Source organism: Podarcis cretensis (genome assembly GCF_951804945.1).
Source record: "Podarcis cretensis genome assembly, chromosome: 9".
In the NCBI taxonomy this organism is placed as follows: Eukaryota; Metazoa; Chordata; class Lepidosauria; order Squamata; family Lacertidae; genus Podarcis; species Podarcis cretensis.
The window spans coordinates 69,425,047-69,449,076 of record NC_137178.1 but is presented as its reverse complement, the minus strand read 5'-3'; the positions used below and the strand labels follow the sequence as shown (position 1 = coordinate 69,449,076).

Here is a 24,030-nt window from a genome sequence, read left to right as displayed (position 1 = left end):
CATTTGGCATGTAAGTTCAAAGACATAATGGGCAAAAGGAAAATAGCACAATGCAGCCAGTAATTGACTGGAATAGATTCGCGTTTGCTTTTAATGGAGGCATCATCTACCTGAAAAGGTAAAGGGACCCCTGACCATTAGGTCCACTTGCAGAGGACTCTGGGGTTGACTGCTCATCTCGCTTTACTGGCTGAGGGAGCTGGCGTTTGTCTGCAGACAGCTTCCAGGTCATGTGGCCAACATGACTAAGCCGCTTCTGGCGAACCAGAGCAGCGCACAGAAACTACCTTCCCGCTGGAGTGGTACCTATTTATCTATTATACATCTATCAGGTGTTTAAAATGCTGCCACTTGAATTTCTAGTATACATATATATCACTAACCATGCATATACGCTTAAGTAATTGTTGCATAAAACATGTAATGCATCTTTGCAATTGCTGGTAGTTAAGAAGGTGGAAAAAATGAGACCCAAACAAAAAATGAAGATCTTTTGAATAATAACAATAAGAAGAAGAACAATTACAACTACAGCATCATCATCATCATCATCATTCAGAAGACCAGAAGGGTCTTACTGGTTTTGATGAAGGGTTGACATATTCAAAGCACATTACATCCAATTAAGAGAAAATGGAGGGAAGTGTTTCTGTAACTCAATCACACACTTTTTAATTCAGAACCTTGGGAGTGAATAATTATCATGCCTCATATTAATTAAGAAATCAACAAGCCCAGAGAAATGCTTGAACATTCGCCTGGAATGGGTGAGAATCTCTTGTCTTAGTAAGCCAAGCTGGGCCGCTCTTTCCCTTCTGCAGTTGAGCAAGAAAGTCTTCAATTAAATGTCGTTTCCCATTGTATCTAAAACAGGAAAATATAGTTCCTGTTCCATGTTTGGAACTATATGGGGTCTAAAACCACAATTTTAGGATGATTTAATATCTTGGCTTGTTCTGAACCTGGTAACCATAATTTTCTGATCTGGACCTAATGGGAAACTGTGCTTGCTAGAAGACATCAAAATTTAATTATGGTGTGCTGAGAAGGGAAGGAATGGAAATGGTTGTGTGCATCCCATAGCACCACCAGGATCATTCATAACTTGGTTTACAAATCCAAGATACGATCATGTAAATGAGGCCATTAATATATGTAAATAAGAAAATAACAGTAAGAAAATAAATATTAAAATCCTTGGATTGGTTGTAGCCCAACTGCTTGGAGAACTGAGATAATACTTGAAATGTGGTAACTGGTTAATAAAGTATCAACTCTATAATGTATCTCTCTATATTTTGAAAGTCTGCAAAAACAGTGTGTGGCCTTTTTTGAGATGGTTACCCTAGGCCAGGGTTTCTTTCTTACTTACTTACTACAACTCCCATCATCCCTAGCTAGAAAGGCCAGTGATCAGGGATGATGGGAAGCGTAGTCCAAAGACAATTGGAGGTCCAAGTTTGGGAAACTCTGAGGCAACATGTTTTTATTCTTCAGGAATGCTAAAAATTTCATTGCCTTTATTTTTAAAATAAAAATCTAATGTAAGGAATATATATGCTGTTGAGTTGAAATGTTTAAAAATACTTACAATTAAAATAATTTTCAACTAAGAGTATAAACACTAAGTGCACTTTTGATCAGGGAAAGACATAGACCATTTCAGACATTAACACAGATGTAAAATTAGCATGCGATATTCTTTAATTTTCGTCACTAAATCCAATTTAAGTAATATGGCATCACCATATATTACTTAATGAAGTGCATAGACAAATATAGATTTATGTATAAAATAAATGAAATGGTGTTAACTTTTTATTATGAAGGAATTAAAAAATACTTACAGGTTTTTAATGTCTACAGCTCCACGGAAAGCCTTTCTAGGAATGGCATGAATCTGGTTTTCACTAAGGTCCCTAAGGAGGAAAAAAAGAGAGAAATACTTAGGTAGATTCATATATCATACAAAGAACTTCTGTTTAAGAACAGGTATTTCAAGCTGATCCGGACCAATATAGATCTGAATTATGCACATTACCTTAGAATGAATGACTTGCTATCAACAACAAAGAAACAATCACTTTTCAAAAATGTAGCAATGAAGAACTCATTTTTGAAAAAATGTACACACACCGTTTCAGATAACCCTTAGCCAGACTTGCAGTTTGAAAGGAAGAGCAACTTTTTTCCCCCAGACTCTCAATATTTGTATTAAAATATTTACTCAGAGTTTATAATGGGCTGGATCGAGACTTCACTACTGCTAATTTTATTCAGGGGAGATCCTCATAGCAGAGTAAAGAATCTTTCTTCTGCTTTCCTCTCTCTTTGTAGTCCCCAGCACCACCACCCACTCTCTTCTGGAGGGTCCAGGGACCCCCCCCCCCTGGAAAAGTGGAGCAGGGGAGAGGGGTGCTGGGGGCTATAGGGAGAGGGGGGAATCAACTCCACTTGGTCAAAAACCTTCTCTGGACAGGATGAGTCTTTCTGTCCAGGGAAAGCTATGTTTGTGTCCAGCTCCATTGTATTCTACTGACGGGGTGAGCTCCCGTTGCTCGGTTCCTGCTCCTGCCAACCTAGCAGTTCAAAAGCACGTCAAAGTGCAAGTAGATAAATAGGTACCGCTCTGGCGGGAAGGTAAATGGCATTTCCGTGCGCTGCTCTGGTTCACCAGAAGCAGCTTAGTCATGCTGGCCACATGACCCAGAAGCTGTACGCCGGCTCCCTCGGCCAATAAAGCGAGATGAGTGCTGCAACCCCAGAGTCAGTCATGACTGGACCTAATGGTCAGGGGTCCCTTTACCTTTACTTTTAGGAGATTGGGTAGCAATTTGGGATCCAGAGAACTCTCCCATCTCTACTTTTATCAAAATAAATTAATTTTAAAAATGTAATGAATTAAAAAAATAAAAAATTGTGCAATATAAATGTGGTGGGATAATGAGCTGCTTGTGCGTTGAAACTCGATCCCTCAGAGCTCACTCAGTGTAGTGAAACCCTGCCTTGAGAGGAGCCCTTGAGCATGGCTCCCTCAGTCGCTGGTAGAATCTGACAGTGGGCGTTTGCGGAAGCGTTTCCAACATAAAAGCTGTTTCACAGACATGCGCCTCCTGGATTCCCTGCGTGACAGTTTCCGGCGGGGGGTGGGAGTTCTTAAGGGCTGTTCTGATACCTCCTCGCTGTTCCCACTGGAAGTATCCCAGAGCCTCCCCTCCGACTCCCTTTCCTTTGGAACTCTCGCACTCCCCCTACTGGTTCCCTCTTCTCCTGAAGAAGAGGCTCTCCTATTCTCCTGAAGCCTTCTCACCACCTGTCCTTCCGATGGCAGTTCCCTGACATCCACCTCCCCCCCAGGGCCCCCTTCACCCCCTCCCGCCTCTTTTCTTACTGGCGGCGAGGACGGAAATCCCTGGAAGGAACTCCCCTCATCCTCCGAGGATTCAAACACTTCTAACCACGGCCTACCGCCTCTTTCCCCCTCTTCCTCTTCTTCGTCGGAATCTGTTTCCACCTCCACTTCTGACTCTGGGAACCCTTCAAATTCCCCTTCCTCATCTGTAGTCCCGAAGTGTTCCCTCCTAAACCTTGCCACTGGTTGTGGTTTACTTGGGAAACGCCGATGAAACGTTTCTATTAAAATCTCGTCTTTGACTTCCTCTGCCGGTACCCATGCGTTTTCTGACTCTTCCTCCCCCTCCCATTCTACCAAGTATTCCACCTGATTCCCCTTCCACCTGGAATCAATGATCCCTGCCACATCCATGTTGCGTTCTCTCTCTTCTATGACGGGTGTCCGGGTGACCTCCCTCTCATGTTCCCCCCACTCACACCCCTCTCTGTATGGCGACAGTAATGACCTGTGAAATACTGGATGCAATTTCATGTGACTGGGCAATCGGAGTTTGAATGCTACTGGGTTCACCTGCTGTATGACCTCAAAGGGTCCCAACCGTTTGGGTCTCAATTTCTTACACCCTCCCTTGAACGGCAGTCCTTGGGTGGATAGCCACACCCGGTTACCCACCCTTATGGTTTCGCCTTCCCTCCTATTTCTGTCAGCTTGCTTCTTATATTCTTCTTTGGCTTTCTCTAAGTTGAGTTGGAGCTGACGGTGGATCGCTTCCATCTCTTCAACAAAATTTTCCGCTGCAGGTACACTCCACCTTCCCCCGCCCTCTCCTGGAAACGCCCGAGGATGACACCCATAATTGGCTAGAAAGGGACTCATCCCTGTGGACACGTTCTCCGCGTTGTTGTAGGCAAATTCTGCCAGAGGTAACCAGTCCACCCAATCCGTTTCTCTGTCCTTTACATAACACCTCAGATATTGTTGCAAAACCCCGTTTGCCCTTTCTGCTTGCCCATTTGTTTCTGGGTGTCTGGCGGTGGAAAAACTTACCTCCACATGCAACATGCTCATTAGTTTCCTCCAGAACCTAGAAGTAAATTGTTTTCCTCTGTCGCTCAAAACCCTCAAGGGGGCGCCATGCAACCTAAAAATGTGCTCCACAAACAACCTTGCGGTTTCTTCCGCTGTCACTGCATGTGAACAAGCTATAAAGTGGCACATCTTAGTTAGTAGATCTACCACCACCATGACCGCGGTTTTCCCTTTGGATCTCGGTAGATCGGTCATGAAGTCTATGGATACCATCTCCCATGGCCTTTCTGGGGTGGGTAAGGGTTCTAATAACCCCGCTGGCGCCAACCTCTCTCCCTTTGCTCTTTGGCACCTGTCGCATCCCCTGACATACTCCCGCACGTCCTCCCGCACCTTGGGCCACCAAAACTCCCTGGTAACCAACCACATGGTTTTGTGCTGCCCGAAGTGCCCCGCCGTGGGGCTGTCATGCAACTGCTTAAGCACCCGCCCTCTTAGTTCCCCACCTGGTATGTAGAGCGCCCCTTTGAAATATAGTTTTCCGTTCTTTTCCTCAAACCCCCCTGCGTTCTCACCTGTCTCCCTGAGTTCCCTAAGTTTCTCTTGGGCATATTCATCGTTTTCAATACCCTCTACCAGTTCTCTTTGCCCCACCAATGCCGCCCCACAAACCCAGTGGTCCTCTGAGATGATATGTCTTTCTTCCGCCCCTCCTTCCCCCTCCAAGTACTCAGGTTTTCTGGAGAGAGCGTCCGCCCTGACATTCTCAGCCCCTGGCACGTAGCGAATCTCAAAATTGAACTTGGAGAACTCTTGCGCCCATCTTACTTGTCTCTGGTTCAACACTCGGGCTGTCCTCCAGTATTCTAGATTTTTGTGGTCTGTCCGCACTTGAACCTTGTGTTGCGCTCCAATCAACAGGTGTCTCCATCTCTTGAACGCTTCGTGGACAGCGAGTAATTCTCTGTCGTAACTGTATAATTCCTCTCAGACTTGTTCAATTTCCTCGAGAAGAAGGCACACGGCCTCCATTCCGACGTATTCGCTCCTGGCTGCAGAAGCACGGCCCCCACCGCTCTGTCAGACGCGTCGGTTTCCACCCTCATCGGCTGCTGCAGATCCACGTGTAAGAGTTGTTCTTCCGAAGCAAACGCCCTCTTTAAACTTTCGAAAGCTCGCTGCGCTTCTTCCGTCCAGACAAATTTCTTCTTACTGCTGAGACAATCCGTGATGGGGGCTGTTAAATGGGCGAAGTTCTTGATGAACTTCCGATAGAAGTTTCCGAACCCCAAAAACCTCTGCACATCTTTCTTAGTTTTCGGTGGCCTCCATTCCAGCACCGCTTGCACCTTGCTAGGATCCATGGCCAGCCCCTTGTCCGACAACCGGTACCCAAGGAATTCCACCTCCCTGGTGTGGAACTGACACTTCTCCAGTTTCACCCACAGCTGGTTTTCTTGCAGTTTGCTCAGTACTTCTCGCACATCTCGCACATGCTGCTCTTCATCCTCCGAGTACACCAGTACATCGTCCAAGAACGCAGCGCAGTTCTTGTACAGCAATGGTCCTAGTACGTGATTCATGAATGATTGAAATACTGCGGAACCCGCCTGGAGGCCGAAGGGCATAACGCAGTACTCAAATGCCCCCAAGGGGGTGAACATAGTGGTTTTCCACTCATCTCCCTTTCTCATACGTATCAGGTTATACGCCCCCCTCAGGTCCAGCTTGGTAAAAATCTTCCCTTTTCTCACCCGGGTCAGAATGTCATCGATTCTGGGCATAGGGAAGCTCACGGGTTCGGACACTGCGTTTAGGGCCCTGAAATCCACAATTAATCTCGGTTTGTCCGAGTTTTTTTTGTCTACAAAGAACACTGGACTACCCCCCACCGCTCGTGACTCCCTGATGAACCCACGCTTGAGGTTTTTGTCAATAAACTCCCTTAGCTCCTGCATTTCTCTGTCAGACATTGCATACACCTTGCCCACTGGCAATTGCGCCCCTGGAAGTAAGTTGATTTGGCAGTCAAAGGGTCTGTGCGGGGGTAGTTTATCTGCTTCCCTTTCGCTGAAGACGTCGGCAAAATCTGCATATTGTCGTGGTACCCTACCTTGTTCCATTGCTTCTATCTTTGCTAACGTGGCCTGAGTCCCTACTTGGCCCCCTCTTTCTGTGCAGTGTCCCATACAATGTGCTGACCCAAAGGAAACCACTCTCTGGTGCCATCCCACAAGCGGATCATGCAGCGCTAGCCAGCTCATCCCCAAAATGATGGGCGCTCCTCCCAACGTGGCTATATTAAACGCTATCCGTTCTGTGTGTCTTGCCACCCTCATTGTCATGGGGACAGTTTGCTGGTCTACTTCTCCCCCCAACAGCGCCCTCCCATCAATCGTGGTCACCTGCAGGGGATTTTTTAAAGGAATGGTTTGTATCTGATGGGCGGCTGCAAACTCCTTACTCATAAAGTTGCAGGAGCTGCCTGAGTCTAGTAACGCCTTCACTTTTAGTGGGTGTCCGTTTGCCAGCTCCAGCAATACCTCTATTACAAGAGCTGGTCTTGGGGGTTCTGGCGTGGGCACATTTACTGTTCCTTGGCCTGGCTGCTGTGCCCCGTCGGTGGCAGCCAGGCGTTGGCTTTTACTTGCTCCTTAGCTCCTTCTCCCTCCTCCCCAACAGCTCCCGCCATTCCTTGCCATTCCTTTCTTTGCGGACAAACTCTGGCAAAATGACCTGGCTGTTGGCAGAGAAAACATTTCTTGGCGCCTTTTCCCTCCTTCTTCCGCCCTTCACTGGGGTTTGAAATTGCGCGCGCGCGCGCTGTTCCGATTTCCATCGGCTCTGCTGGCAGAGAAGGCTGCTCTGGCATCTCTGGAATGCGGAAATCCCTCCAACGCTCCCCTTTCCCTTCCCGCTTCTCCAAGGCTCTGGCCTCCTGGCGTGAGCCTATGGCCAGCGCTGATTTAGTCAGAAGGTCCATAGACTCCGCCCTGGGCCCCCGGGAAAGTTCGTCTTTCACTGCCGAAGATAGTCCTTCTTCGAACAGCATTTGTATCGGTTCCGCTGACAAATCCCATCCTAATTTATGGATCAACATGGTGAACTCAGTCCAGTACTCACGGACAGATCGGTTCCCTTGTTTACACGCCATTAACTGCCTGCGCGCCACTCCCTGCTCAATCTCGCTGGAAAACATCAGATCCATGGCGCGAAAAAACTTCCTTGTGTCCCTTAGGGCTTCATTATTGGCTGCCATTAGTGGTCTCACCCAATCTCTGGCCGGGCCTTCGAGATGCCCAATCACAAAAGCAACCCTCGAATCCTCATCAGGAAAATCATCAAACTGCAGATTGAGGGCATATTGCATCTCAGTCCTGAAGGCTTGATAATTCCTGGGATCACCCCCAAACTTCTGCACCAGTCCTGGCACTTTCCTCGAGAGCTGGGCGGCTTTCCCCTTTTCTGCATCATGAGCCCTCCTCTCTTCCAACCTCGCCGTTTGCAGAGCTAACTGTACCTCCAACATCCTGTACCTTTCTTCCAGGCTAGGACCGGCTGCAGCTGCTCCCCCATCTCCGGCTCCGGCTGGGTTGCTCATGATGCCTCTCTTTGCACAAGCTGCTTTCAGGGACTGTCAGATTGCTGTGGTGGGATAATGAGCTGCTTGTGCGTTGAAACTCGATCCCTCAGAGCTCACTCAGTGTAGTGAAACCCTGCCTTGAGAGGAGCCCTTGAGCATGGCTCCCTCAGTCGCTGGTAGAATCTGACAGTGGGCGTTTGCGGAAGCGTTTCCAACATAAAAGCTGTTTCACAGACATGCGCCTCCTGGATTCCCTGCGTGACAGTTTCCGGCGGGGGGTGGGAGTTCTTAAGGGCTGTTCTGATACCTCCTCGCTGTTCCCACTGGAAGTATCCCAGAGCCTCCCCTCCGACTCCCTTTCCTTTGGAACTCTCGCACTCCCCCTACTGGTTCCCTCTTCTCCTGAAGAAGAGGCTCTCCTATTCTCCTGAAGCCTTCTCACCACCTGTCCTTCCGATGGCAGTTCCCTGACAATAAACAACACTGTCCTGGGTCCCACAGTATTGATATAACACCAAAAGTTGATTTAAGGTGAACACAAAAGTAGAGATTCAGGTAGGTAGCCATGTTGGTCTGACACAGTCAAAATAAATTTTAAAAATTAAAACATTGTCCAGTAGCACCTTAGAGACCAAGTAAGTTTGTTCTGGGTATAAGCTTTTGTGTGTTGTTTATTATAAATATATATACATATGTATTATTAATAATGAAATGAATGGTACAACAACAATGGGCTAATGGAAGAAGCCAAAGATCATTTAGATTTTTCTAGTGCCTCATTGCTCCTACATCACTCTCGGGGCACCTCAAACTACCCAAACTACCAGCATAACAGAAGAAGAGGGCTACATGCTCCAAAAATAGGCAAGGCAAATGCCACAAACAAGGAGTACAGTGGTACCTCGGGTTGAGAGCTTAATTCGTTCTCGAGGTTTGTTCTTAACCTGAAACTGTTCTTAACCTGAGACACCACTTTAGCTAATGGGGCCTGCCACTGTGCCGCCGCCACACGATTTCTGTTCCCATCCTGAAGCAAAGTTCTTAACCCGAGGTACTATTTCTGGGTTAGCAGAGTCTGTAACCTGAAGCATTGTACTTGGAATTTTCCCAGAGGGATGCAATTAGACAGGGTGAGGGTGGCAAATAAGCTTTTGGGTGCTATGATTGCAAGTCACTGACAGGAAAAGTCAGCATCAAATCTTACTTCACAAGCGAGACCAGAGTAAAAATCTACCCAATCTGACAAAAACGATGAAATATGATTGGTTTGGTTTTGTAATTAAACCAGACAAACTGTTTTGCAAAGACTATCATTTTTGCTTCTTTTGAGAACATGTATCATGAAAGATTTTATAAAATGTATTAGCAAATTTGTGATTAGTTATAGATAACACAAAGGTAAATAACTCTGGAACAGAAAGCATTTTGGATTAATGAATTATTTAATAACCTGAATTTACAGTTCAACTGCACAGGTTACTGGATAATGTAGCATGCATTGCTTTGTAGAAGAACTGACAGCTTACAAACAAGTGCTTGTTATAGCAACATGTATAGAAAAAAGAGAGAGAATTACTGGATTTATATAAGATTGGTTGAACTTATACATTAGGGTGATTTTGTTGTGAAATTAATAGTTGTATTTTAAATCAGGATGCTATAGTCTATATCAGTACAGAAAAGTTCTAAGTGAACACACACTGCACATTTCTGTATGTATTTTTTAAATTAAAAAATGTACACGGATCAGATTAGTGAATCACACATAATGCACCCGTTCGTTGCAAATGAAGCCAGTTCTGCATTGCAGCTATTTTATAACTCACCGAAGACTTCCAGTTGAATATGCCATTTGCTTTATAAAGCACAGAGTGCTATTATTTTAATTGAATAAATGGAAATTGCTATGTGCAATAACTATCATGCACATCTAAGGTTGGTTCAGTGTTCTCCCTCTTCCTACACGGGCCCCATTAGCTAAACCAACATTTACTTAAAGGCAATAAATTTTCCGAAGAAAACATTTCTCCAAATTTAATTACCGGTCATTTTATTTTTCCTCCATGGTTTAACCTCTCTTCAGATTCTGATCAGTTGTATCATAAATCTATAATGGCATCCAATACTTTAGAGAAACTGCTGAGCAAGGAATAACGTGTCCTTATTTTCAGAGCTATGAAATGAAAATATGGAGGGAAACATGTCATCCAGAACTACACAATTTGAGCACTTGTGCCCTGACAAGAGCATACAAATTCCCAAAAAACACAAGCAATTCCAGTATAAACTGACCCAATAAAAGAAAATTGCAGCTAGGGGAAAACAGGTATCAATATGCATAGCCAAGCTGGCTGTGGAAGATGAAAATTGTAGTTTAAAACATTTGGAGGGCACAAGGTTCTAAACTGGGCGATACAAACATGCATATTTGTTGGTTAAATTTATATCCTTCCATGTGCAACATCCAATACAAGACAAATAAACAAAATAATTTGCACTTTTAGGTACAGTGGCACACAAACTTTCAGGTCAGTTTAACAAACTATCACCACTAAACTAAACTATCACCATTAAACTATCACTAGCTGAAGGCCTAACAACTTTGATTACTGGAGAAAGCATGTCAAGTCCCACCGTTTTTGCCAACCTCACTACTACCACGAGACATGGGCAACTTACACCTGCCTCAATGTCTTCTACATGCACTGCATCAGAGCTGTTTTGGACATCACAGGGCAGAGTCTCAAACAAAGATGTGCTCTCCTATGCCCACATTCCCAGCATGTTTGCACTCCTGTCTCAGCGACGTCTACACTGGCCTGGTCATGTCTACAGAATAGAAAATGGCAGGATCCGAAGGATGTGCTCTATGATGAGCCGTCTTCAGGCACCAGGCCTGTTGGTAGGCCAACTCTGTGTTACAACATGACATGAAGGCTGGCAACATCAACCCCACCATGTGGGAATCCCTTGCAGGCTAAGGAATGGCCACTGGGAGGAGCGCAGAGAGAAGAAAAGTCATGTCTCTCCTGTATTAGTCTCTACAGCCACAGCACGCACTGTAACTCCTCCAACAGTTTGACTTCAGTTTGCACCACTTAAAGTTGACGTTGAAGGACGTTAATGCACATGCTGCTCTGGGGCCATGGTTGGGAAGAAGAGTGAATTCTGGAAAAGCAGGCATTACCTTTCCCTATCTACCCACCTAGTGCTTTTTTGACAAGGTGCCCCATGATATTCTTGTAAAGAAGCTGGTAAAATGCGGACTTGACTATGCTACCACTCAGTGGATTTGTAACTGGCTGACTGACCGAACCCAAAGGGTGCTCATCAATGGTTCCTCTTCATCCTGGAGAAGAGTGACTAGTGGGGTGCCACAGGGTTCTGTCTTGGGCCCGGTCTTATTCAACATCTTTATCAACGACTTGGATGATGGACTCAAGGGCATCCTGATCAAATTTGCAGATGACACCAAACTGGGAGGGGTGGCTAACACCCCAGAGGACAGGATCACACTTCAAAACGACCTTGACAGATTAGAGAACTGGGCCAAAACAAACACGATGAATTTTAACAGGGAGAAATGTAAAGTATTGCACTTGGGCAAAAAAAATGAGAGGCACAAATACAAGATGGGGGACACCTGGCTTGAGAGCAGTACATATGAAAAGGATCTAGGAGTCTTGGTTGACCACAAACTTGACATGAGCCAAAAGTGTGACGCGGCAGCTAAAAAAGCCAATGCAATTCTGGGCTGCATCAATGGGAGTATAGCATCTAGATCAAAGGAAGTAATAGTGCCACTGTATTCTGCTCTGGTCAGACCTCACCTGGAGTACTGTGTCCAGTTCTGGGCACCACAGTTCAAGAAGGACACTGACAAACTGGAATGTGTCCAGAGGATGGCAACCAAAATGGTCAAAGGCCTGGAAACGATGCCTTATGAGGAACGGCTAAGGGAGCTGGGCATGTTTAGCCTGGAAAAGAGGAGGTTAAGGGGTGATATTATAGCCATGTTCAAATATATAAAAGGATGTCACATAGAGGAGGGAGAAAGGTTGTTTTCTGCTGCTCCAGAGAAGCGGACACGGAGAAATGGATCCAAACTACAAGAAGGAAGATTCCACCTAAACATTAGGAAGAACTTCCTGACAGTAAGAGCTGTTCGACAGTGGAATTTGCTGCCAAGGAGTGTGCTGGAGTCTTCTTCTTTGGAGGTCTTTAAGCAGAGGCTTGACAACCATATGTCAGGAGTGCTCTGATGGTGTTTCCTGCTTGGCAGGGGGTTGGACTCAATGGCCCTTGTGGTCTCTTCCAACTCTATGATTCTATGATTCTGGGGGGACGCAGGGGGACGCATACCCCAAAACATTTTGTGAATCTAAATTTGGTCTCTTTGGGGGGCAGTATTTCAATATGAGTAGGAAAATGAGTGCACCCCTAAACTTTTTTTTAGAAACAAAGCACTACACCCACCCACCCACCTCCACCATTGGTATTTCTGTATGTATTTTTTAAATTAAAAAATGTACATGGAACAGATTAGTGAATCACACATAATGCACCCGTTTGTTGCAAATGAAGTCAGTTCTGCATTGCAGATATTTTATTACTCACCGAAGACTTCCAGTTGAATATGCCATTTGCTTTATAAAGCACAGTGCTATTATTTTAATTGTATAAGTGGAAATTGCTATGTGCAATAACTATCATGCACATCACCCATTCCTGTGATGAGCATGTATTCTGTCCCAAGGACAGAAGCGGACAGGGCCCCACCTCTTGTTTTATCTACTACATCAGACAGTTCTGGGAGATAGAAAAAAGAAAGGTATAGGGTCAGTCAGGATGGTTACTCTTCTTTCAGGTGGGTAGGTGTGCTTAGGTTGGCAATGGATAGTTGGTTGGTTGGCATCTGGCAAAGCCTCTCTTCCTTACAGAGGGGAGGAGTTGTGAGCAGGAGCCATTCCCAGTGTTGGCAGGGGGCGTTCCAGCCCCTGCCCAGCTGGCCTGGCTGCCGCGCCACGCCCCCAGGTAGCCAACCAATCAGGTGGAGGCTTGGGGGCGGGGTTTAGCAGCTCAAAGGCAGCCACGGCAGCACGTCCCTTTCATTCCGCTGCTGGTTTTCGTCGGATCTGGCAACACCTTTTAGTGTGTTTTGGAATGACCTTCCTACCTACCTGAGCATTGCTGTACTTTTCACACACCTGTGAAAAACTTTGTTTTAGCAAGCACACCATGACTAAAAAAATCTATGTTTACTTTACAAGCTTAACTGATTTTATTTATGATTATCACACATCTTCCTTTTAAAACAGTTTTGTGTATATAGCTGTGTGTTTATCAGTGTTATTACGTACACACTATAAGAGTTTGGGACGCGGGTGGCGCTGTGGGTTAAACCACAGAGGCTAGGGCTTGCCGATCAGAAGGTCAGTGGTTCGAATCCCCGTGACGGAGTGAGCTCCCGTTGCTCGGTCCCTGCTCCTGCCCACCTACCAGTTCGAAAGCACATCAAAGTGCAAGTAGATAAACAGGTACCACTCCAGCGGGAAGGTAAACGGTGTTTCCGGCTCCCTCAGCCAATAAAGTGAGATGAGCCCTGCAACCCCAGAGTAGGTCACGACTGGGCCTAATGGTCAGGGGTCCATTTACCTTATAAGAGTTTAAGCTGTCCTTGTATCTTTCTGAATAATAATAATAAAAAACCTATGGGATGGGCCTCAGGAGGAAGAAAAAGAATTGGAAAGTGTGCTGAAGTAGCAGCACCCAAACAGTTATGCTAACCGTGGACGGATAGACAGGGAACACAAGGGTTTTTGGGCCATATTTACTTCTGTCCTTGTGAATTATTCTCTGGCTAACTGGTTTCAGGAGATGTTCTGCTCTAGACTTCTCAATGTTGGATTAGTACCTCAACTTATAGATCCCTTTGCACATTGCATAATACATGCAGCTGTGCCTGAGAAAAACATAGCTGCCAAGAGTTGAGGGCTCAAAAAGTAACGTAAGTTTAGGAGGGTGCCAGAGTTCAAGACATTCATAAAACGTTACGGGTGGGCTTCTTCCAGCATCAAGTGGAAATTCCAGTGGCTACTGCCCAACCTTTGCCCCAAGCTACTACCCAGAAGCGTGGTGTTCTGTGTGGACAACTGAAATAAATCCTAAACACTTTCCAAGTTTTTGTTTTATTTTTGCAATCTTCATGGAACAAAGTGAGTAGAATTCATATCCTTTCCATTACTTATTATAAAGGTTCACATTCAACCTTGGAAATAAACTAAAGCATCAAATTAGCAATTCTCAAAGCAAGAATCAATTCCATCATGCAATGCATCCAAAAATGCACTTACAGTAATTTGTTACAAAGGCACAGCATAAAATTAAGCAGACAGTAAATATTATTCATTAAAGGAAATTAATTTCCTGAGCAGATTCACCACTCAAATTATGGAAGGCTACAATGGCTTAGCATTAATGAAGGGTAATTATAAAAATAAAAAGGAAGTACACCAGAGCCTCACCTATACTTTTCTTGAGATCCAAAAACGCTTTGAGAGGGTATGGCACCTTAATCAGCTATCATTCCATCTTACATAATGTGTAATTAAAAAATAGCTATCAATGCAGGGCTTAGCTGTGGGCATACCTAAGATACCTAAGCCCTCTTAGGGATATTCCAGGTTCCCTCCCTTGGTTTTTAGACACAAAAAGTCCCACTGGCAAAGCCAACAGAGGAAGCTGAGTGACGCCCATTGACTTGTCAAAACATTTTAACAGGTCGCTGAATGATGAGCAATATAATATAAAAGTATGAAACACCATTGACCCACATCTCTAGATATAAGAATGGCCACATGAACTAACTTTGAGCCCCATTGGCTGAAACATGTCATTAAATATCTATTCCAGTCACAATATTTGGATGTTCACGGGCCTCAGTCTAGGTGTGTTAACATTATTCTAACAACAGAATTGTTGAGGAGTTAAATTTTGTCATGACTGATTACTTGTCTTTGCATTACCTGAAGGTGATGTCAAAACTTGGTTAATAATTACAACAGCTGTTGCAGGTTATGTTTGAATTGCCAACATTATCATGGTTAACCATGATTATCATGCTTTTGCTTCAGTCCTCTACTAGTGTGAGCAGAAGCAACAAGCCACAACCCCTGGCTAAGTATTATGTCCAAACCAGGGATTGAAGTTTCTTTCACTCAAAGGAACCATGACTACCAAGTGAAGATCAGTCTTGGCTTTGCATTGTGGGGTTGTTGTTTTTTGAGCAAAGAAGAAGAAGGGTTTGGATTTGATATCCCGCTTTATCACTACACCAAGGAGTCTCAAAGCGGGTAACATTCTCCTTTCCCTTCCTCCCCTACAACAAACAATCTGTGAGGTGAGTGGGGCTGAGAGATGTCAGAGAAGTGTGACTAGCCCAAGGTCACCCAGCAGCTGCATGTGGAGGAGTGGGGAAGCGAACCTGGTTCACCAGATTACGAGTCCACCATTCTTAACCACTATACCACACTGGCAAAGCAGACCACACTCCAGGTTTCAGACATGACACTAAGTTTAGGAATATAACAACAACAACAACAACAACAACAACAACAACAACAACAACAACAATAATAGAAGCACCCCAGCCACTCTGGGCAGCTCAAACGGGAACCATCAACGTATTCTTGTGTGTATCCTTTCCTACTTTCAGAAAAGGAGAAATTCCATCACTGCTTAGAAAGGTCAAATCCTAAAATAATGTTTAAATGTGAAGTGGAAATTGAACTACGCATTATTCAGTTGTGTCACAACAAATTTGATAAACACTACCATGAAACATAAAATCTTAAGTAAATGAACCTAGTTCAGCAGCATTGCAATGGGATGAAATGACAAACCCATTTGACATTTAATGGCATTTCAAAGGCTGTGATCCTACTAAGCCATTAAAACCCAAGATTCCTATTTCCAAGTAAACAGTTTTAGGATTGCACTTTCCGACCTGTATTTAGTTTTATCAGTTATTGCATTTGTACTCTACCTTTCTTCAAAGGGGTTCACATTGGTATATACAGTGACTTTGCCTCTTTTCTCCTCACAAAAACAAAACAACACAAAAGCAGTGAGCCACGCTTGGGGTGGTCAAGCACATGGTGAGGCTTGCTGGCTAGAGACTCAGGAATGTCCATCACTTTTCCTAACATTTTCTATGGCTAAAGAAGCAGGTTGCTTCATTAACAGTTCACAAAGATCAGTGGGTATTTGGGTGGTGTTTGGGTAGCATTTTTTAAAGTAGGAAGCATTGTTTTATCAGGAAGCACTGAGGATCCCTGGTGGGTGTAACAGTGCAGATGAACAAGGCAAGCTAGCCTAAGTTCTGCAGCTGCTATTGCTGGTATATGGACCTTTGCAATGTCTCACAGATCAACAAGGCCAGAGCTAATGGCTTAGTGAAGCAGTGAGAAGCAGCAGCAGCAGAAAGTTGAGAATGGCTGGTGGCAAGCAGCAAGTAGCCACTTGGGGCAGGATACTAGTAGCGTTGTCAGTGGCTACCACAGGTTCTTTCATGAGGCGAACACTGGTGCAGACTGAGAAATGACTGTTCCTAAATTATGGCTGCCACAAGCATTTCATTTCCTTGCAGAAAGCTTTGAGGTGAGCCTGTGCCCAGTAAGGCGAAGGGCCATGGGTGGCGCTATGGTCTAAACCACTGAGCGTCTTGAGTTTGCCAATCAGAAGGTTGGCGGTTCGAATCCCCACAAGGGGGTGAGCTCCCGTTGCTCGGTCCCAGCTCCTGCCAACCTAGCAGTTTGAAAGCACATCAAAGTGCAAGTAGATAAATAGGTACCAATCCAGTGGGAAGGTAAATGGCGTTTCCGTGCACTGCTCTGGTTTCGTCAGAAGCGGCTCAGTCATGCTGGCCACAGGACCTGGAAAAACTGTGGACAAACGTCGGCTTCCTCGACCTGTAAAGTGAGATGAGCGCTGCAACCCCAGAGTCATTCGCAACTGGACTTAACTGTCAGGGGTCCTTTACCTTTACCTTTTTTGCCCAGTAAGGAGAGCAGATCCTACCTTCCTGTACCTTTTCCCAAGGCTTGGTAATCTATCTTGAGGCAAGAGAAGAAAGCAGATGGGGAGCTATGTCTCCTCCAGGCCCTGGGAGAAAGTCTTTTGCTTCTGGGGATGTGATCAGTCCCATAATCCCCAGTGGGATAATGAGACTATTCAACACCATTCTTCCACTGGGGGCTCTAGTAGTGGTAAAGGTAAAGGGACCCCTGACCAGTAGGTCCAGTCGTGACCGACTCTGGGGTTGCAGCGCTCATCTCGCTTTATTGGCCGAGGGAACCGGCGTACAGCTTCCGGGTCATGTGGCCAGCATGACTAAGCCGCTTCTGGCAAACCAGAGCAGCGCACGGAAATGCCGTTTACCTTCCCGTTGGAGTGGTACCTATTTATCTACTTGCACTTTGACGTGCTTTTGAACTGCTAGGTTGGCAGCAGCAGGGACCGAGCAACTGGAGCTCACCCCGTTGCGGGGATTCGAACCTCCGACCTTATGATCGGCAAGTCCTACGCTCTGTGGTTTAACTCACAGCGCCACCCGCATCCCTGGTAGTGGTAGTAAAGGTAAAGGTAAAGGTACCCCTGCCCGTATGGGCCAGTCTTGACAGACTCTGGGGTTGTGCGCCCATCTCACTCAAGAGGCCAGGGGCCAGCGCTGTCCGGAGACACTTCCGGGTCACGTGGCCAGCGTGACATCGCTGCTCTGGCCAGAGCCAGAGCCAGAGCCGCACACGGAAACGCCGTTTACCTTCCCGCTGGTAAGCGGTCCCTATTTATCTACTTGCACCCGGAGGTGCTTTCGAACTGCTAGGTTGGCAGGCGCTGGGACCGAGCAGCGGGAGCGCACCCCGCCGCAGGGATTCGAACCGCCAACCTTTCGATCGGCAAGCCCTAGGCGCTGAGGCTTTTAACCCACAGCGCCACCTGCGTGTAGTCTCAGTCTAATCCCTTATGGAGAAATATACTTTGCTGGGAGGTGCTCAAGACCTTCTCTTGCCCCAAAGGTAAACTCTTGTGCTTAGGAAAAGATGGATTGCAGCAGAAGGAGAAGTAGGTGCTTTGTGAGCACTTCTTTACCTTTTTCACAAATGCGCTCAAGCTTTTCCAAGTGTCCAGAGCATGCACAAAATTTCAGCCCCTTTCAGGTCAAAAAGTGCATCTGTACCAAAGATGAAGCTAAGGCTCCTTAGCACAATCCAACTCCAGCACTCTGGAACTGTGTCATTCTGTTCTCAAGGAATCAAAGAGCTGCAATGCAGGGATCTCAACTGAAGTCTCCACTATAGATGGCTACCAAACATCTGCTTAAAAACCTCCAAGGAAGGAGAGTCCACCACCTTCCATGGGAGACCCACTGTCAAACAGCTCTACCTGTCAGAAAGTTCTTCCTGATATTTAGTCAGAATCTCCTTTCTTGTAACTTGAAGCCATTAGTTTGGGTCCTCCCTCTCTTGCGGCTTTAATCATACTGTCCCTCATTTCTGTCCCAACAGTACCAGATCCCACTCTTTCTCATCTTTACCCACTGAAGGAAGAGGCTCTTTGCAACCATTTTTCTTTTATTTCAACTTCAGTAATGGACAGCAGAAAGTTTTAATTTTCATATATTAAAATCAATTAGTGAATGAGTGGCTCCTGTATCTCTCTAACCAAAAACACAGCCCCCAGCAACTAATGAGCGGCAGTTAAATATCCCAGGGCTCCCGTCAGGAATGCACAGGGTTTGGAAATTTAACACTCTCCTTGCAAACCATTGCCATAGCAACACGAACAAACAGCAGCAGAGAAGAGCCTGAAATTGGGGGGGGGGGGGGTTATCTCAAAATAAACCTTGGGTCAGTACAATTGGGGTTGGAGCAAACATTGAGAACCAAGTTCAGATTCAATAAAATCAGTTTAGGGCAGTTGGGAGAGCTCTCTCTCTCCCACCCTATATTCAGGAGCACATTTTTTAAGGCTCCCCCTTTTCTTGCTAGCTTTGCATAGTTATTGAAGTAGGATTTTGTATGCATCTTGTTTCTGAACTATTTGTTCACTGCAGATATGTTTTTCAAACCCTTGCAAGTCAAGAGAACACACAAGTTAAGACAAGTCTTAAAAGATATGCTTAAAGCAGATATTCAAACGGTGACACTTTCTATAAGGAGTGGAATACAGTGGTACCTCGGGTTACAGACGCTTCAGGTTACAGACTCCGCTAACCTAGAAATAGTACCTCGGGTTAAGAACTTTGCTTCAGGATGGGAACAGAAATTGTGCGGCGGCGGCACAGCGGCAGTGGGAGTCCCCCATTAGCTAAAGTGGTGTTTCAGGTTAAGAACAGTTTCAGGTTAAGAACGGACCTCCAGAACGAATCAAGTTCTTTTTTTTAAAAAAAAAAAAATATTTATTGAGATTTTTAAAATACAAAAGTGCAAAAATAATAAACAATATGACATGTATCATAACATATTTTCAAAGCTTCTTTGGACTCCCTCACGTCCCCCGCTCCCACTTGCATCATTGTAAAACTTTTTCCAGCAATTTATCGACTTGTTTACATTCTTAAGTCTCATTCATTTAATTTAGTCTAATAATTCTCCAAAAAAAATATATTTTCCTCAATCTCATTTATCATCCAGATTACGTCTAATTTAGTGGTGCTCAGTTGTTTATGATCTGACATCCTTCTTAACATCCAATTAAATTACAGTGTTTTTGTAGATAAATCCTAAATTTCTTCCAGTCTTCTTCAACCCTCTCCTCTCCCAGGTCTCGGATTCTGCTGGTCATCTCAGCCAATTCCATATAGTCTATCAGTTGCATCTGCCATTCTTCCAGTGTGGGTAGATCTTGGGTTTTCCAGTGCTTAGTGATGAGTATCCTTGCTGCCGTTGTTGCATACAGGAAAAAAGTTCTGTCCTTCTTTATCACCCTCTGGCCGACAATACCCAGGAGGAAGGCCTCTAGTTTCTTGGGGAAAGTATACTTAAATACCTTTTTCAGTTCATTATAAATCATTTCCCAGAAAACCTTCACTCTAGGGCAAGTCCACCAGAGGTGAAAGAATGTTCCTTCAGCTTCTTTACACTTCCAACATTTATTATCAGACACATGGTATATCTTTGCAAGCTTGACTGGGGTCATGTACCATCTATATATCATTTTCATTACATTTTCCTTCAAAGCATTACATGCAGTGAAGTTCAACCCAGTGGTCCACAACCTTTCCCAGTCCAGAACGAATCAAGTTCTTAACCCAAGGTACCACTGTAGAAGTTAAGCCTGGAATGCTGCGTGGCTTAAAAATATGTAACTAGTCTCACTAACACATTCACCCATACTAAACATTGCAAATATGGATTTCAGTAAGGAATTCCTTGGGCAAGACGGGAAGGCAGGCGAACAAAAATTTTCCTTTATGGTTCAAGGAGCCTGAAATGACGCTCTAGGCATGAAGGGGCCACTGTTTTCTTTACACATTTATGCCTCCAAGGAAAAGGTTTTCAACCTTTTTGAGTCCACGGCTTCCTTGACCAATGACATTCTTTCTGCAGCACCCCTGTGGGGCTCAGGAGCCCTGTTATATCAACCCATGTCTGCAGAGCTGGCAGCCTCTCCTTGGGCAGCCACTGCTGCCACCCCAGGTCTCCGAGGTGCCCCCCTGCTCCAAAGAGAGGTGCCTCCTCACACTGCCCATTCTCAACAGCAAGGGCTGGAGGACTGGATGGCTTTGCTCCCTCACCCACTTGCTCCCTTACTCCGAGGCCGCCTCAGCTCCTGATAAATAGCACCCCCTGACCAGCCCCAGAGGCACCATTCATCTGTGGAGCTTGTAGCCAGGACTGCTGCAACAAACAGCTCTGCAAGCCTTTGGGATGCAGAGATGTGAGAGGGCATCAGAGGAGAGAGGGAAGGAAAGAAGAACAGAGGCCAATGTTGCCCATGGCACTCTGACCATCACTCAAGGCACCCCAGGTGAAGACCACTGCTCTAGGGTAGCAAGGGCCACAAATCCCTTCCTCTAAACATTCTGCATTCACCTAAGCAACACTTCCCACCTCCTCAGTCTCCCTTGAGCTCACACACTGTAAAAGAGTTCATGTGCAGGACCGTGGTGAGAAATGAACTGAGAATGGTCTGGGTTATCTTCAGGGGCCCTGATTACTGAAGGTGGCGCAGAAAACTCAGGGTCCATGTCAGCTCATGCCATGAGTTTTGCTCTGGACAATTTGTGGCTCACAAAAGAAAATATTCTTTGCTAGAGCACTAGATCAGGCTCATAAGCAGGTAAATGTCCTAGAGATGGAGTGGGGCTAACTGATTATCAGCAGCACTGAGAAGCAAAACAGGTACAAAATCCTGTAACAACACTTTAAATAAATATATGTCAATGTTTGCAGATGTCCTTCCTGACCACCGTACAGTAAGTCTTTCAACAGGTAACGTTAAGTCTTTCAACAGGTAACGTATGGGACTATTTCCTTAACATGCCTCCAAGAGTAAATATTGCAGGCACATAAATTCTCCTAGGCCTTGTCTGATGAACAAGTAGCTACCGTAGCTGTAACACAAAGCTGTTCACTAAGCTTATTGTAACACTTTGGTGAAGGAAAACTTAAGTGAAATGTTTGAGTGGAGTCATCTTGGGCAGTGAGCTGGGGGAGGGCTGTACTTAAGTCTGTTTCATTCCTCCAACCCTTCAAGTATTTAGTTGGAAGCTACTATGCCAGGGCTTATGTGGGGAAGACGATTAGCATGCCATACCCTGAACAGGATTGGGTCCTATTATAAGTAGGCCTTTGTTGGGTATATAGTGAAGACACACTTGTGGGACATGTTTATGAAACTATATGTCACCTTTTGGGGGCAAAACTTCTCCTGGATGGTTCACAATACCATAAAAGCACTACCATAAAAATAACATGTATCTCCGTATAATGGTGGCATATATAAACAAGATTGCTCCCATTCCCATTCCCTCCTGCTAAGGTCCCTACTATGATATCTGTCCTTTAGGTAAAGGTAAAGGACCCCTGGACGGTTAAGTCCAGTCAAAGGCCACTATGGAGTTGTGCCGCTTATCTCGCTTTCAGGCCGAGGGAGCCAGTGTTTGTCCACAGCTTTCCGGGTCATGTGGCCAGCAGGACTAACTAAACCCCTTCTGGCGCAACAGAACACCGACACCAGAGCAGCGCACGGAAACACCATTTACCTTCCCTCCAGAGAGGTACCTATTTTTCTACTTGCACTGGCATGTTTTTGAACTGCTAGGTTGGCAGGAGCTGGGACTGAGCAACGAGAGCTCACCCCGTCGTGGAGATTCAAACCACCAACCTTCTGATCGGCAAGCCCAAGAGGCTCAGTGGTTGAGACCACAGCGCCACCTGCATCCCATCTGTCCTATCCAAAGGCTAGTCAACTGGATGCATTGTACACTGTTGCATGCTATTTTTTCCAGATATACACCTGGAAACATGTGATAGATAGGCTCAATAACTTAGAGGATGCAATACAACTCTATCCAGATCTGTTTTCCATTATTTTTAAAGACTGTCTGTGGTCTCCACCTGTATTTGTGGCTGCACTAACCTGCCTAGGAGAGATATACAGATTTAGCCCCAGGGAAATACTGTCTGATGTTGGAGGACTCCAACTCATGTCTGTAATTGCATTGTACTGCAGAAGGCAATATTTTTTGCATCTCCCTAATGATCCTTTGGCATCATTTGCTGAAGGATGCCAAGATGCTGCAGAACTAAGACAATAATACAGTGAGATTTAATGATACCGAAAGCTTGGGCACACGTACTTTCTGATGTACAACTTCTGGTGGTTAAAAAGTTTCAAAAATTAATTGATCTTCTGGCAAAGCAAAAAGAAAATTAAATTATACATTGGAACTCTCTCATTCAGAGGCGAATTTGGAAAAAATAAAGTGGAAAAAGATGGAATGCTTTCCACAATCACATGTGGCAGGTGCCCTGCTTTCCCTAAGCCCTTAAATCACATCAATAAGCACGATCTGTCAAAAGACTTAGTGAAGTACATTTGTTAAAACTCTTCCCAATTTACTCAGCTCCCATGAAGCAACTTACTGAAATATTATTTAATTCATAAAAATGCTGCCATAAAACTACTGTCTCAAATGGCTACATTTTCTAAAGAGTCACTTTAAAATGTGCCTAAGAAAATATATTACATTACAAGGTACTTGTGCTCCATTCCTCACACTTCATTTGTCAGCGTAACTTCCTACTTAAACGTTTAACCAACCCCCCAATTGGAGCAGCTGCTTTTGACTCATCATTTTAAGCAAATCTTTGCTGTACAGTTGTGTTTTAATGTCACCAGCTGTGCATTCTGTATTTTCAAAGCGGATGTTCAGCATAATTAACCACTGAACTGACCTATCAAGCCCAGTATGAGAACTTGCCCCATGTTCACAAGACGGTTTGAGCACATTGCACCGATCCTGGCCCAACAGTAAGGTAAAGGTAAAGGGCCCCTGACCATTAGGTCCAGTCGTGACCGACTCTGGGGTTGCGGCGCTCATCTCGCTTTACTGGCTGAGGGAGCTGGCGTACAGCTTCTGGGTCATGTGGCCAGCATGACTAAGCCACTTCTGGCAAACCAGAGCAGCGCACGGAAACACCATTTACCTTCCCACCATTTACCTATTTATCTACTTGCACTGGTGTGCTTTCGAACTGCTAGGTTGGCAGGAGCAGGGACCAAGCAACAGGAGCTCACCCTGTCACGGGGATTCGAACCGCCGACCTTCTAATCGGCAAGTCCTAGGCTCTGTGGTTTAACCCACAGCGCCACCCGCGTCCCTTTTGGCCCAACAGTACTGGCTGACAATTAGTTTCTGGGCCCAATTCAGAGTGCTGGTTTTGAACTATAAAGCCTTAAACGGCTCAGGACCACAAGACCTGTCAGGGAACTGCCATCAGTGCCGGAGGGAGAGAGCAAAAGCCAGAGGGATTGCGTGGCTATTCCCCCCCCCCCC

The 24,030-nt window shown here is 45.3% G+C and overlaps 2 protein-coding genes across 7 annotated transcripts in view; both read right to left on the bottom strand.

Annotated features, from left to right (window-relative positions):
* PACRGL (parkin coregulated like) overlaps positions 1-4,897 on the bottom strand; it is a 348,281-nt gene extending 343,384 nt beyond the window's left edge. The window contains exon 1 of the mRNA XM_079989869.1: positions 4,894-4,897. The gene's annotated coding sequence lies outside the window, so the exon portion shown is untranslated. The remainder of the gene's footprint in view (positions 1-4,893) is intronic.
* The window catches only part of SLIT2 (slit guidance ligand 2), a 233,023-nt gene that overhangs the window by 100,304 nt on the left and 108,689 nt on the right, over positions 1-24,030 (bottom strand). For all 6 annotated transcript variants that reach the window (XM_079989604.1, XM_079989605.1, XM_079989606.1 and 3 more), the window contains exon 5: positions 1,848-1,919. In XM_079989604.1, the coding sequence (XP_079845730.1) occupies positions 1,848-1,919 (72 nt within the window). The remainder of the gene's footprint in view (positions 1-1,847; positions 1,920-24,030) is intronic.